Below are 16762 nucleotides of genomic sequence, written 5' to 3' on the forward strand. Positions count from 1 at the left end.
GATGGCAGTTATAATCTGTGTGATTACAGGGAGAGAAAGGCTATTTACAATCTGTACAGAAACTGGATGGCAGTTATAAGAGTCGAGGGACATGAAAGGGAAGCAGTGGTTGGGAAGGGAGTGAGACAGGGTTGTAGCCTCTCCCCGATGCTATTCAATCTGTATATTGAGCAAGCAGTAAAGGAAACAAAAGAAAAATTCGGAGTAGGTATTAAAATCCATGGGGAAGAAATAAAAACTTTGAGGTTCGCCGATGACATTGTAATTCTGTCAGAGACAGCAAAGGACTTGGAAGAGCAGTTGGACGGAATGGGCAATGTCTTGAAAGGAGGATATAAGATTAAAATCAACAAAAGCAAAATGAGGATAATGGAATGTAGTCGAATTAAGTCGGGTGACGCTGAGGGAATTAGATTAGGAAATGAAACACTTAAAGTAGTAAAGGAGTTTTGCTTTTTCGGGAGAAAAATATCTGATGATGGTCAAAGTAGAGAGGATATAAAATGTAGACTGGCAATGGCAAGGAAAGCATTTCTGAAGAAGAGAAATTTGTTAACATCGAGTATAGATTTAAGTGTCAGGAAGTCGTTTCTGAATATGTTTGTATGGATTGTAGCCATGTATGGAAGTGAAACATGGATGGTAAATAGTTTGGACAAGAAGAGAATAGAAGCTTTTGAAATACGGTGCTACGGAAGAATGCTGAAGATTAGATGGGTAGATCACATAACTGATGAGGTGGTATTAAATAGAATTGGGGAGAAGAAGAGTTTGTGGCACAACTTGACAAGAAGAAGGGACCGGTTGGTAGGACATGTTCTGAGGCATCAATGGATCACAAATTTAGCATTGGCGGGCAGCGTGGAGGGTAAAAATTGTAGAGGGAGACCAAGGGATGAATACACTAAGCAGATTCAGAAGGATGTAAGTTGCAGTAAGTACAGGGACATGATGAAATTTGCACAGGATAGGGTAGCATGGAGAGCTGCAGCAAACCAGTCTCAGGACTGAAGACCACAACATCAACAATGTGATTGCATGAACAGAGTGAGATTTTTGCTAATGTGTTGCAGACTACTTGTAGTGCATGGCAGAGTCACTGGAAAAAGTATATAGATGATGGAGAGGACTAGTTTAAAGAGTTTTGAAGTTTCTAATACTTAAAATTTTGGTTTATGCATACAGTTTTGTTACTCTCTGAAGACACCTTATAATATGTCAGGTCACTGTTTCAAATGCCCAAACTTTTCTTGAGTACCTTTAATGTTGTTTGCATGTATTGTTATGATTGATTAGTTGCTTATTTCAGGCCTGAATCCAAATTAGGCACTGTGTTGCAGATTATATACAATCTTAAGGGTTTTGAGAAAACAGGCAGCACTTAGAGGTCTAAATAAATTCAGGCTAATTTGAGAAATGCTGCCTTTGTACATTATAGTGCTATATTATTATGCACTATTTTTTGCTTCACTTATACTTCTGTGTGTACTTTTCTCTGATCTCTGACACATGTGAAAAAAACTTGTGTAATTATTTTGACAACTGTATTGGGGTTGATGAATAAGTTCATAGTATTTTCCCATGCATTAAATAAACTCAACAGATAACTGCAGAAGACATTGTAGTCAGGGCAGCCACAGCCTGGATATATCATTTTGAAGAGAAGAAAGTTTCAACCGTAAGTACTTTATTTATAAGTATGACCAGTTTCACAGCATTTTGCTATATCATCAGGTGCAGTCTGTACAAATTAATAGACAAAAACACATGTAAGGTAAGAAATTTGTAACTAAAATGGAAAACTACACGGAATGAACATACTCATCATGTCATGTTCTGATCGAGGAAAGAGAGTGCAATGACCCATCATTCATAGTCGGCAATTTTTTCCTAAGTAGCAGACACCAGTTATAAAATAACATAAAATAACATAGAACACTTCAGTGATACCTAGAAATGACAAAAGATACAATAAAAACTTCTTAACATCAAGGTTGTGGTAGGTAAAATACTACTAAATACCACTCACTATGAGTACCAGTATCTGGAGGTCCCCATGTATCGAAGAAATGACCAAAATCCATTTTATATGCCTCTCTATAGACAACATTTTTAAGAATTTGCATCAGCTTTGACAGACTGTAAGGAATCGCCCAGCTTTCACTTCAGCCCAGCCATCCTTCTACACGTCTAGTTATGCATGGATTTTGCATGCTTGCTCCACATGAACCTTCTCTCCTTGTCGCTACATGCCACTTGCACTTGTGCACATGCACACGCTTGTTGTCGTAAGTGCATGCTCTTGTCATCTGGCTTTGAAGTGTGTTGCTTTCTGCCAATTGAGCTGTTGAAGTATGACAGTTTCGTGTCACTTCAAGCCATTTTTGTGCTAAGCCTTAAAATAGCTTTATATTGAATTTTTTGGGGAATGAACCATATTTTCAGATTGAATAACTGAAGTTTTTACCGGTATGTTTTTCAGTCCATTTTAGGTAAACGAAGGTTAGTGCTGCTTTATTTTACATAATCCCATAGATGATCATACACGGTCATGTTTTGATCACTTTTTTGATGTATGAGGACCAATTAGGTCACCTCATACTAGTGTCCATGGTGAGTAGGATTTAGAAGAATTTTACCTATCAAATAGCTTAATAATTTTGTAATTGATGTCTGCTACTTAGTAAGAAATTGCTCACTATAAATACTGGGTTATCCCGTTCTCTTTCCTCAATCTGAACATGACTTGATTTGTGAGTGAGTTCGTCCCATATATCTTTTCATATTAGTTACTGTATGTCTTCCTGCCTTACTTGTGTTTTTGTCTATTACTGTGCGTGGATTGCGCCAGATGTTTCAGCTAAAATTATGTGTAACTGGTCATGCTTATAAATAAAGTACTTACAGCTGAAATTGTCTTATCTCCAAAACAACAGACACACATAAAAAAGACTTCAGTCACCTATAATATATTCTCCTTCACAATTTACAGTAGTCTGCCAATGCTTTTCGATTCTGTGACTGTAGAAGTAGTGGTTCTGAGGCATAAAATTCGTTGAGCCATGTTTGGAATGCATTTTCATCTGGAAAGGAAGTTCCTTGAAGGTTGTCCCAAGGTTGTTGTATGAAGAGCAGAAAAGGTGATAATCTGAGGTGAATAAGGTAGGTTCAGAATAACTTTCTAATTTTCCTCCTGTTTAGTGCTTTTTGCCAATCTAGCAGAATGCGGGCAGCCATTATCATGGAGTATCATCACTTCATGCAGTCTTCCTGGTCATTGTACTTGGATGTCTACAAGACATCTCAGTAGTTGACAATAATGTCAGCAATGATGGTTACACCTTGGGGAAGCAATTTATACACCACACCATTGTTCTTCCACAAGATGCATAACATTATCTTTTGTGGAAGGGCACAGGTCTTTGCATGGAGAGTTGCTGTTTTGTTTTGGCTCAATGATTCCTTTAATTTCCTTGTGTTAGCATAAAGACGCCATTGCTTGTCACCAGTAACTCTACAGAATGGGAATGGTCACCTTTCTTCACCATCTGACCAATGACAAGCCAGCAGAGATACACGTATGGCCATTTGCTGATTTTTGTTATTTTGTCGAAGTGTATGCGGTACTATTACTCCTGATTTTCAAACCTTTCCTATTGGATGCAAATGCTGTATGATGGTCAAATGATCACAGTTCATCACATCTGCCAATTCTTTAGTATTCTGACATGAATAACTATGGATTAATCATCTTCATCAATACATAATTGATTGACCAGTTCATTCAGTATAACAGGTATTTACATACAGGTGTTACAACTATTAAAATATAAAACCGAATGAAAAGTCTGATAGTTCACTGTAGCTGTATTTATTTAAGTCAATTAAAGGCCCATACAATGGGTTTTGCAACTTGTAAGTTGCATCTTCTTGCATGTATAAATGCTGTGTCACATGGTATAGGGAATTGTTACAGAATGCCGCAGCGTAATAGCTGGTGTGACTAGGCTAAGTTCTGAGTCTTCTTCAATTCATAGAAAACCATTATCAATGATGAATTTCCAGTCTGTGTTAAAATCATGAACTATTATCACTTTACCAATTAAAACTTGTTCCTGGGGACCTACATTAAACAACAGATGATGCCCCTTGTCAATGTTATTCAAGATAATTTTGGGTTTGGGATAAAATTTATGAGGGACATCATTGTTCGATATTTACCCCCAGGAACATATTTTAATCATTAAAGGGAATATAGTTGGACTGAACATTAATCATTGATGATGCTTTTTTATCAGTTGGGGAAAGCTGAAAATTTTACGTAGCAACTCAAACTGTTACTCTGTGACATTTTGTAACAACGCTCTACACCACATGACATAGCATTTAGTTACACCAGAAGATGCCATTTAAAGGTGCAAAACAAGTTATTTGGGTCTCTAATTGACTTAGGCAAATATGGCGACAGCAGACTGTTCAACTTTTCATTCAGTTTTATATTTCAATAATTTTAACACCTGTATGTAAATACCTGTTATACTACATGAATTGATCAATCAATTATTTATAACTACTTAAGCTGTTGCTGACCAAGTTTAAAAAATATCTTCACCAAATCTCGGACACCTTCCTGAATGTGGGGAGTCACTTCAGTCAAAATGAGTCTCCTTAAAATGAAAAAACCATTTTCTTGCCATGATCTGTCCAGTAGCGCAAACGTTTCTGGCTCTCTCTGCTGCTGTCACCTCTCTATTGAACTCAATGAGAAGAATAGTCAGAAATGTACCAATTTCTCCACTCGGCACTCCATTTTTTAGCAACTACAGCTCCACTCACTATCTCCAAATGATGCAGTGACAATATGTATGCTCAAATAGCAATGATGAACTACAAATAAAAAATGACAGTTGATAGGTAATCCTATAGCAACACACAAAACAAAATTGCTATGAACTTATGCACCAATCTAATAGTTCGGAATTCTGGAATGGAATTCTTATGCCTTCTGTGATGTATGTATATGGATAATTTTGTGGGCTTTTGAAATTTGCTTTGGGAAATGCAAAACAAATTTGGTGAGGAATATGCTCAGAATAATAGTGATACCCACCACTGCTTTAAGAAATTATGATCCGTGATTGATATTTTTGAGTTTCTTAAAGTTGATTGTAGTTGTCTTTTGTATAATTCCTTTTGAATGCTGCATTTTTTATTTTTATTTATTTTTTGTCATTTTATAACTTTCCCATATCCAGTTCTATTTTTGTAATTTAATCACTTTTGTCAGACACGACTAAATTGTGAACAAATCCTTCATTTTGCCAGTGTTAACATCAGTGCATTTACCAATAATTGCCGTCACAGCTACCTTTATATGATACTGTCATTAAATCAGAGAAAGAAATCAGTGTATTTTAAACTCATAAAGTAATGTGGCATAGCAATTACATATACGCAGTTTTGAGGCACATACATACGCGAATTATGCTATTTGATGCTCACTAACCATCAGATATGGACTCAAGCCATCAGAATATCTCTTGTTGATATTTAAGTTGTTTCCAAGATCTCAGAAGTACCAAATACCTATATTAAGGGTTGTTGGGTACATTTACTATGCTGTCTCTCCAAGTATGTTCAATTCTGTTTTCGGAGTGTGTGGATGAAGGCAGATCATACAAATAATTACATGTTGTATATTTCATAAGAAATCTAGTTTCAGTGGAGAATGCATTAGTTTCTTATTACTAGAGACTGAATTATGTGCATTTGAATTGTGCATATGTAATTGCATATTTGGTGCTTCTTTACTGGTTATTGCTTATTTTAACTACAAAGTAGTGACGGTGGTCTATCTGTGCAATATTTTAAAGACCTAGGTGTACAGGCTCCAGCTTGATCTCATGAACTGATTCATAAACAGGAACAGGCAGGCAGTCAGTGCATATAATTCCCTCCCCTGTCATACCACATACAACAGCAACAATTTGATTAACCCTTTCCGTGTCTGCAATTCCAAATGGCATCATTAAGTATTCCTGGCTTTTTTGAGCTTCCCAATGCTTCAGTGATACCATTTGGCATTGCTTCACGTAGTTCCAACTTTGGCCAACAGATCACAGTGGTATTTGCTTTCATGACTCACTGTTTGTTTTAAGTGCAGAACAGAGAAGTGTTATGAGTTGTGCTACTGCATTTGTGAGTGAACAATAACTGTTGTGTTTAGCTTTATTATGTGTATACTGAAATTCTTGGTTATGGAACCAACTTTACGTAGTTCCTCAAGGTCAAGGGAAAGAAATACAGTAAGTTTACAATACAGTTATGTATGCAATTTTTTGAGTAATTATTTGTAATTTCTAATTATGCCATTTTGGAATCATTATTTTATTTATTAACCAATAGCTTCAAAATAGCTCTTGCAATGGGTATGGCATACGTGCAACATATACAGTAAATATTCATCACAAAAAAAATTTTCACCAATTTTTTTTCTAAATGTGACGCACAAAGTGTTAAGTGAGTTGTTAGCCACATACCCATTGTAAGTTAAGTTTTCATTTTATTTATACGTAGTTTATCGTGTTCACATGTAGTGTGTTAACGTCTTGTGTACATGCCATTCATAAAATGAAATGGCGTTTTGTGGATAGGTGACCATACTGGAACCTTTACGTATGATAGAAAATTTTTTACATTGCCGTGTTTGCGAGAAAACTGTTTCACGCAAAAAAAAGTTTCAAATAGACCAGCATGTCAAGACAAGCCTTCATATTGCAGCAGTGCAAAAGAAAGCCGCACGATAACTTTTGACAGTGACAAGTAGCTGTAAGAGAAATTTAACTTCCAAAGGTAACCAAAAAATTGCTTTAACATGGCTCTTATGTGAAGCATTCGCTGCAAGTAATATTGTTCTTTGCAAACTTACAAATCCTATTCTCTGAGGTTTTCTGCATGAATATTGGTTAAATCAAAATATACCAGATGAATCAACATTGCATAAAAAGTACATACCTAAGGGATGTCTAAATGTTCTGGAAGAAATACGCAGTGAACTTCAGGACAGTATTATTTGGATTTCAGTTGACAAAACTACTGACACTTGTGGCTAATACATTGCAAATTTAATTATTGGTGCATTAAAATAAGAACCTTCTTCTTCCTACTTAGTGGCCTGCAAAGGACTTGAAAAGGCAAATCAACTACAATCATCAGAATGAGGGTATTAGAAAATTATTTCCAGAATTCTGTGGAGGAAAGGGTGTTTGTGTTTCTCACACATGCTGGTCCCTGCATGATCAAACCAAGAAAAGACATCAAAGTATTTTATCCCAATTTCATTCATGTGACACGCTTTGCTCACATAGTACATCGCCTTGTCAAAGAAGTGTAGTCCACATTTGGGAATGTAAATAAACTGATTTAATCCACAAAGAAAGTGTTTCTTCATGTACCTGCTTATAGTGAATGACTTCAGAGATGCAGATGCTTTGGGAATTTAAGAGTGCAAGGAAGCATTTAATGATTCCAGTACTTAAAAAAAACAATGCTGGTATTAACACTCATTTTACCCATATACCTGTTAATATTAAAAAGCTTGACATTGAAGATTTCGCATTGAATGAATCTATTTAGTTAAAACTGACAGTGAGGGAAAAAATGAAACCACACCTTTTCTGTAGTACACATAAAATTTTGTTTCTCACAGTCAGTTGCAACAGAAAATTTGTCATAATATAATAATAATAATAATAATAATAATTATTATTATTATTATTTTAAAAAAATATAGCCTCTGCCCATCTGAATGCTTATTAGAGTATTGTTTAAAAGTGTGAAGTAACTGGGTCTAGACTTTTTGAGATTTTTGCTAGTAAAATTTGCCATTTATTTGTCTGTATCGATTTATGCATGTTCTGTAATATTTGATATAAAATCAGTTGTGACAGTTTTAATGTTTTCTGCTGGGAAGAGAAAGTTTTTACTGCAAGATACAAAGAACATGTTAGAAAAACTGAAAATAACACCTCCAAGTTTGTTGCACATGGTAGAGAAAATGACCATACTATAGTTGAATGAGAATAAATGTTACAATACTGCATGGAAATGTTTATTTGCCTATGCAGCCAAATATTGTTCTGTATGTGTTGATAGTCTATTCATGTTCAGAAAACACCTTAAACGACTAGAGATAGGATGTTCATATTCATATGACATGTACAATTGTATGTTCTGCAGAAATGGTTAGCTTTTCAGTCAGCTCAGTTCAGCATGTGTCCTGCTGCTTGCCTATTAGGTATAGAGTTTGCCATGGGCCCCGATAACTTGTTCTATGCCTTGATGGAATCAACATGTATAACACGTGAATGGTGTCCTATGGTATAGCCATCTGTGCTGCATTTTCCTGGTTCCAAAGTTGCCGTTGGATCACAGTCCTGGATCCGATGGTTCACAGTTTCCCACACATCTTCGATTGAGAACAAGTCTGGTGATTTGGTGGGCCAGAGCAAAAGGCTGGAATCCTGTGATACCAAGAAGGCATGTGTTCATGCAGAAATGTGTGATTTTCCATTGTCTTGCTGAAAAATGGTGTCTGAGTTGTGCAGAAAGGGGATGGCTGTGGGCTGCAGGTTGTTATTCACGTACGTCGCACTGGTCATAGTATCCTGGAAATGCACCAACTGTGATTTGTGCTTGTACCCAATAGCAACTCACACCATTAGGCCTTGAGTTGGCACTGTAGGTTGTATGCGAATGCATTCTCTATGATACTACTCCCCCTGTCTGGTGAACCAAAATGTGGCCATTATTTTCAAACAAACAGAACATGGATTCGTCCAAAAAAGAGTATCTAATGTCATTGCTGTCCCCAGTGATGATGTTTCATGCACTATTCTGTCTAGCATGTTTTTGCACATTTGTCAAAGGTAGTTGGAGAACTGGATGATGCACATGTAACCCATGCCATAATAAACAGTGCCAGACTGTGACCACTGATAGTGTACAATGTGTTATACTGTTCAACTGTTGTTCCAGAGCTGAGGAGGATGCAGGTCTGTCCTGCAATGATAGTCGAATGAGGTGTTGCTCATCTCTGGGAAAGGTAGGGGTGTCTAGGTGGTGTGACCTGACCCATCTCATCATATTCTATGGCCGTCTGTGAACCATTCTGCACACACCCGTTGCACTGATGAAACACAGCAGCCCACATGAGCAGCCATTTCGTGGATGGGTGCATCACATTCTCTCATGCCAAAATGTGTCCTCTTTCAAACTCTATGGGGCATCCAGCACATCTGCTCAAGTCACACTGATCCATTTATCTTCAATTTATAGAGAAAACAAGAGCCACTGGCACATTTCACCAGTAGCTGATGTTATGCTGCAATATCGATGTTGAATGTGAACCTGCAGGCCGACATGGTTCAAGTGCTAATCATTTCTGTAGAAGGTACTAATGTACATGTCCTGTGAATATGAATATCCTACCTCTAGTCATTCAAGGTGTTCTGTTTTTTCTGATCGTGAGTGTACTTTGTAGTAAAAAAAGAAGCAGTAACATATTTAATACTCCTCTTTGTGATTTATGAACCAGCCATTTGCAAGGGAAGATGGAAATTTAGAACAGTGAATCTGGGGTTATGGCAATTAATATTGTTTGCTGTACACACAGTGTGGCATAAAGTGTTGCATTAGCCTCAGACATGCTGTAATGTAAGATTTGTGGCATGAGATTATATATTAGCAGGAGGACAAATTTTGAGAATATTAAATACTTATGCCTTCTCCTGTGAGAGCACTTGCCATTATACAGTACTTAGTGTAAAACATTAATGCACACCATTTTATCCTCTTCTCCTTTTCTCATCTTACTTTCCTAAATTATTAGAGAAGATATTTGAGTACTTGGTTAGTTGTTACCCAAGTACAATTTAATTTAAGAATTTTATATGCAGACGTGCTAGGGTGCTTGCCTATTACTGTATGGATTTTAAGCCTTCTAATTCTATACAGGGTGTTCCAGCAGGAATGCCTAATATTAATGGATATGTCAAGAATGATCATTTGAAGCAAAACGTCAGCTAAACATGAGCTGATACTGTGAAATGAATGTCTTCCACTGCAAGCTCATTGCTTTCCATATTTGAGAGGTGGATGTATGGAGCAAAATAAGAAAAAATATCCAGTAAACATGGGGTCTAAAGTGTATACCATAACAGCAATGGGCAGTTGTTCATCTTTGCGATTCTGAAACACACCTCTTCTGCTGAACAAGTGCTCATAGCTCTTAAGGGATGCAATTTTTAGTCCATTTTTACTAGATAACATTTCTTTATTGGGTCTGTACTATCTCCTTCCAAAACATGGAAAGTAAAGTGCATGCAGTACAGAACAGCAAACGCTTCTCACCTTGTGTTTGAGTCGACATTGTGCCTTTTGTATTTAATTCCGATGCAATTTTTGTGTTTCATCGTCAATGTCAAGGTCCAAGGGATACAGTAAACCTGCAGTTGTGCATCGGAATCTAAAACTGGTGACACAGGAAAGGATGAAAACATAGACACTAAGAAAGGTCAGTCTTCCTTTACTGAAGTCTGCATTGTGTATTTTGTATTTAATTCTGATGCCATTTATGTGTTTCATCGTCAATGTGAAGGTCCAAAGGATACAGTAAACTTGCAGTTGTGCATCGGAATCTAAAACTGGTCTCACAGGAAAGGCTCAAAACATAGACGGTAAGAAAACTCAGTCTTCTCGTACGTAAGTCGGCATTGTGGCTTTTGTATTTAATTCCGATGCAATTTCTGTGTTTCATTGTCAATAAGAAGGTCCGAGGGATACAGTAAACTGGCAGTTGTGTATCGGAATCTAAAACTGGTGACACAGGAAAGGCTCAAACCATAGACGGAAAAAAGACTCAGTCTTCTTGTACTTAAGTCGGCATTGTGCCTTTTGTATTTCATTCCGATGCAATTTCTGTGTTTCATTGTCAAGGTGAAGGTCCGAGGGATACAGTAAACCTGCAGTTGTGCATCGGAATCTAAAACTGGTGACACAGGAAAGGCTCAAAACATAGACAGTAAGAAGACTCAATCTTCTTGTACTTAAGTCGGCATTGTGGCTTTTGTATTTAATTCCGATGCAATTTATGTGTTTCATCGTCAATGTGAAGGTCCTAGGGATACAGTAAACCTGAAGTGAAGCATCGGAAACTAAAACTGGTCTCACAGGAAAGGCTCAAAACTCAGATGGTAAAAAGACTCAGTCTTCTTGTACTTAAGTCGGCATTGTGCCTTCTGTATTTAATTCCGATGAAATTTCCATATTTCATCGTCAATGTGAAGTTTCAAGCGATTCAGGAAACCTGCAGTTGTGCATTGGAATCTAAAACAAGTGACACAGGAAAAGCTCAAAACATAGACACTAAGAAAAGTCAGTCTTCTTGTACTTAAGTCGGCATTGTGCCTTTTTGTATTTAATTCCGAAGCAATTTTTGTGTTTCATCGCCAATGTGAAGGCCCAAAGGATACAGAAAACCTGAAGTGAAGCATCGGATTCTGAAACTGGTCTCACAGGAAAGGCCCAAAACATAGACAGGAAGAAGAATCAGTCTTCCTGTACTTAAGTCGGCATTGTTCCTTTTGTGTTTAATTCCGATGCAATTTCTGTATTTCATTGTCAATATGAAGGTTCGAGGGATACAGTAAACCTGCAGTTGTGCATCGGAATCTAAAACTGGTGACACAGGAAAGGCTCAAAACATAGACACTAAGTAAATTCAGTCTTCTTGTATGTATGTCGGCATTGTGCCTTTTGTATTTAATTACGATTCAATTTCTGTGTTTCGTCGTCAATGCAAAGGTCCGAGGGATACAGTAAACCTGCAGATGTGAATCGGAATCTAAAGCTGGTGACACAGGAGAAGCTCAAAACATAGACACTAAGAAAAGTCAGTCTTCTTGAACTTAAGTCGGCATTGTGCCCTTTGTATTTAATTCCGATGCAATTTTTGTGTTTCATCGCCAATGTGAAGGTCCAAGGGATACAGTAAACCTGCAGTTGGGCATCGAAATCCAAAACTGGTCTCACAGGAAAGGCTCAAAACATAGACAATAAGAAAAGTCAGTCTTCTTGTACTTAAGTAAGCATTGTGCCTTTTGTATTTAATTCCCATGCTATTTTTGTGTTTCATCTTTAATGTGAAAGTCCAAGGGATACGGTAAACCTGAAATGAAGCATCGGAATCTGAAACTGGTCTCACAGGAAAGGTTTAAAACATAGACAGTAACAAGATTCAATCTTCTAGTACATAAGACGGCATTGTGCCTATTGTAATTAATTCCAATGCAATTTCTGTGTTTCGTCGTCAATGTGAAGGTCCAAGGGATACAGTAAACCTGCAGTTGTCCATCGGAATCCACAACTGGTGACACAGGAAAGGCTCAAAACATAGACACTAAGTGAAGTCAGTCATATTGTACTTATGTTGGCATTGTGCCTTTTTGTATTTTATTCCGAAGCAATTTTTGTGTTTCATCGTCAATGTGAAGGTCCAAAGGATACAGAAAACCTGAAGTGAAGCATCGGATTCTGAAACTGGTCTCACAGGAAAGGCTCAAAACATAGACAGGAAGAATAATCAGTCTTTCTGTACTTTAGTCGGCATTGTTCCTTTTGTGTTTCATTCCGATGCAATTTCTGTAATTCATTGTCAATATGAAGGTTCGAGGGATACAGTAAACCTGCAGTTGTGCGTCGGAATCTAAAACTGGTGACACAGGAAAGGTTCAAAACATAGACACTAAGTAAATTCAGTCCTCTTGTAAGTATGTCGGCATTGTGCCTTTTGTATTTAATTACGATTCAATTTCTGTGTTTCGTCGTCAATGCTAAGGTCCGAGGGATACAGTAAACCTGCAGATGTGAATCGGAATCTAAAGCTGGTGACACAGGAAAGGCTCAAAACATAGACACTAAGAAAAGTCAGTCTTCTTGAACTTAAGTCGATATTGTCCTTTTTGTATATAATTCCGATGCAATTTTTGTGTTTCATCGCCAATGTGAAGGTCCAAGATATACAGTAAACCTGCAGTTGGGCATCGAAATGAAAAACTGGTCTCACAGGAAAGGCTCAAAACATAGACAATAAGAAAAGTCAGTCTTCTTGTACTTAAATAAGCATTGTGCCTTTTGTATTTAATTCCGATGCTATTTTTGTGTTTCATCGTTAATGTGAAAGTCCAAGGGATACGGTAAACCTGAAATGAAGCATCGGAAACTAAAACTGGTCTCACAGGAAAGGTTTAAAACATAGACAGTAACAAGACTCAATCATCTAGTACTTAAGACGGCATTGTGCCTATTGTAATTAATTCCAATGCAATTTCTGTGTTTCGTCGTCAATGTGAACGTGCAAGGGTTACAGTAAACCTGCAGTTGTCCATCGGAATCCAAAACTGGTGACACAGGAAAGGCTCAAAACATAGACACTAAGAGAAGTAAGTCTTTTTCTACTTAAGTCGGCATTGTGCCTGTTGTATTTAATTCCGATGCAATATCTGTGTTTTATCGTTAATGTGAAGGTCCAAGGGATACAGTAAACCTGCAGTTGTGCATCGTAATCTAAAACTGGTGACACAGGAAAGGCTCAAAACATAGATACAAAGAAAAGTCAGTCTTCTTGTACTTAAGTCGGCATTGTGCCTTTTGTATTTAATTCCGATACAATTTTTGTGTTTCATTGTCAAAGTGAAGGTCCAAGGGATACGGTAAACCTGAAGTGAAGCATCTGAATCTAATACAGGTCTCACAGGAAAGGCTCAAAACATAGACGGTAAGAAGACTCAGTCCTCTTGTACTTAAGGCAGGATTGTGCCGTTTGTATTAAATTCCGATGCGATTTCTGTGTTACATCGTCAATGTGAAGGTATAAGGGATACAGTAAAACTGCAGTTGTGCATCGGAATCTAGAACTGGTGACACAGGAAAGGCTCAAAGCATAGACACCTAGAAGAGTCAGGCTTCCTTTACTTAAGTCGGCATTGTGCCTTTTGTATTTAATTGCTATGCAATTTCTGTGTTTCATCGTCAATGTGAAGGTGTAAGGGATACAGTAAAACTGCAGTTGTGCATCGGAATCTAGAACTGGTGACACAGGAAAGGCTCAAATCAGAGACACCTAGTAGAGTCAGGCTTCCTTTACTTAAGTCGGCATTGTGCCTTTTGTATTTCATTCCGCTGCAATTTCCGTGTTCCATCGTCAATGTGAAGTTTCAAGGGATACAGTAAACCTGCAGTTGTGCATCGGAATCTGAAACTGGTGACACAGGAAAGGCTCAAAGCATAGACAACTAAAAAAGTCAGTCTTCCTTTACTTAAGTCGGCATTGTGCCCTCAGTATTTTTTTGCGATGAAATTTCTGTGTTTCATCGTCAATGTGAAGGTCTAAGGGATACAGTAAACCTGCAGTTATGTATCGGAAACTAAAACTGCTCTCACAGAAAAGGCTCAAAGCATAGACACTAAGAAAAGTCAGTCTTCTTGTACTTAAGTCGGCATTGTGCCTTATGTATTTACTTCCGATGCAATTTCTGTGTTTCATCGTCAATGTGAAGGTCAAAGGGATACAGTTGCCCTGAAGTGAAGCATCGGATTCCAAAACTGGTCTCACAGGTAAGGGTCAAATCATAGATGATAAGGAGACTCAGTCTTCTTGTACTATGTCGGCATTGTGACTTTTGTTTTAAATTCCGATGCAATTCCCATGTTATATCTACAATGTGAAGTGTCAATTGACACAGTAAACCCGAAATGAAGCATCGGAATCTAAAACTGGTCTCAGAGGTAACGCTCAAAACACAGACAGTAAGAAGACTCAGTCTTTTTGTACCTAAGACGGCCTTGTGCCTTTTGTATGTAATTCCGATGCAATTTCTGTGTTTCATCGACAATATGAAGGTCCAAGGGATACAGTAAACCTGCAGATATGCATCGGAAGGTAAAACTGGTGGCACAGTAAAGGCTCAAACATAGACACTAAGAAAAGTCAGTCTTCTTGTACTGAAGTCGGCATGGTGCCTTTTGTGTATAATTCCGATAAAATTTCTGCGTTTCATCGTCACTGTGAAGTTCCAAGTGATACACTAAACGTGAAGTGAAGCATCGCAATCTCAAACTGGTCTCCTATAAAATGCTCAAAACATAGACAGTAAGAAGACTCAGTCATCTTGTACTTAAGTCAGCATTTTGCCTCTTGTATTTATTTCCGATGCAATTTCTGTGTATCATCAACAATGTAAGAGACCAAGGGATACATTAAACCTGCAGCTGTGCATCGGAATCTAAAACTGGTGACATAGGAAAGGCTTAAATCATAGACACTAAGAAAAGACAGTCTTCTTGTCTTAAGTCGGAATTGTGACTTTTGTATTTAATTAGGATGCAATTTATGTGTTTCATCGTCAAAGTGAAGGTCCAAGGAATACAGTAAACCTGAAGTGAAGCATCGGAATCTAAAAGTGGTCTCACAGGAAACGCTCAAATCATAGACGGTAAGAAGACTCAGTCTTGTTGTACTTAAGTCGGCGTTGTGCCTTTTGTCTTTAATTGGGATGCAATTTATGTGTTTCATCGTCAAAGTGAAGGTCAAAGGGATACAGTAGACCTGAAGAAAAGCATGGGAATCTAAATCTGGTCTCACAGGAATGGCTAAAAACATAGACACCAAGAAAAGTCAGTCTTCTTGTACTTAAGTCTGCATTGTTATTTTGTATTTAAGTCCGATGCTATTTTTGTGTATCATCGTCAATGTGAAGGTCGCAAGGATACAGTAAAGCTGATATGCAGCATCGGAATCAACAACTGGTCTCACAGGAAAGGCTTAAATCATTGACAGTAAGGAGACTCAGTCTTCTTGTAATTAAGTCGGCATTGTGCCCTATGTATTTAATTCCGATGCAATTTCTGTGTTTCATCGTCAATGTCAAGGTCCAAGGGATAGAGTAATCCTGCAGTTGTGTATCGGAATCTAAAACTGGTGACACAGGAAAGGCTAATAGCAGAGAAACTAAGAAAAGTCAGTCTTCCTTTATTTAAGTCGGCATTGTGTCTATTGTATTTAATCCCGATGCAATTTCTGTGTTTCATCGTCAATGTGAAGGTCCAAGGGATACAGTAGACCTGATGTAAAGGAACGGAATCTAAAATCTGGTCTCACAGGAAAGGCTAAACACATAGACACTAAGAAAAGTCTGTCTTCTTGAACATAAGTCGGAATTGTGCCTTTTGTATTTAATTCCGATGCAATTTCTATGTTTCATCGTCAATCTGAAGGTCCAAGGGATACAGTAAACCTGCAGTTGTGCATCGGAATCTAAAACTGGTGACACAGGAAAGGCTCAAAACATAGACACTAAGAAAAGTCTGTCTTCCTATACTTAAGGGGGCCTTGTGCTTTTTGTATTATTTCGGATGCTATTTTTGTGTTTCATCGTCAAAGTGAATGTCCAAGGGATACAGTAAACCTGATGTGAAGAGTCGGAATCTAAAACTGGTCTCACAGGGAAAGCCCAAAGCATAGGCAGTAAGAAGATTCAGTCTTCTTGTACTAAAGTCGGCATTGTGCCTTTTGTGTTTAATTCTGATGAAATTTCTGTGTAAACCTGACGTGAAGCAACGGAATATAAAACTGGTCTCACAGGAAAGGCTCAAAGCAAGTGAAGGCCCAAGGGTAACAGTAAACCTGCAGTTGTGCATCGGAATC

The 16762-nt window shown here is 37.7% G+C and overlaps 1 protein-coding gene across 1 annotated transcript in view; it reads right to left on the reverse strand.

The window, feature by feature from the left end:
* Nucleotides 1-9619: 9619 nt before the first annotated feature.
* Nucleotides 9620-16762, reverse strand: part of LOC124612569 — a 30408-nt gene continuing 23265 nt past the window's right edge. The window contains exons 2-3 of the mRNA XM_047140853.1: nucleotides 9982-10033; nucleotides 9620-9707 (exon numbers count right to left, since the gene is read on the reverse strand). Coding sequence (XP_046996809.1) covers nucleotides 9620-9707; nucleotides 9982-10033 — 140 coding nt within the window. The remainder of the gene's footprint in view (nucleotides 9708-9981; nucleotides 10034-16762) is intronic.

Source organism: Schistocerca americana, chromosome 4 (genome assembly GCF_021461395.2).
Source record: "Schistocerca americana isolate TAMUIC-IGC-003095 chromosome 4, iqSchAmer2.1, whole genome shotgun sequence".
Taxonomy (NCBI): Eukaryota; Metazoa; Arthropoda; class Insecta; order Orthoptera; family Acrididae; genus Schistocerca; species Schistocerca americana.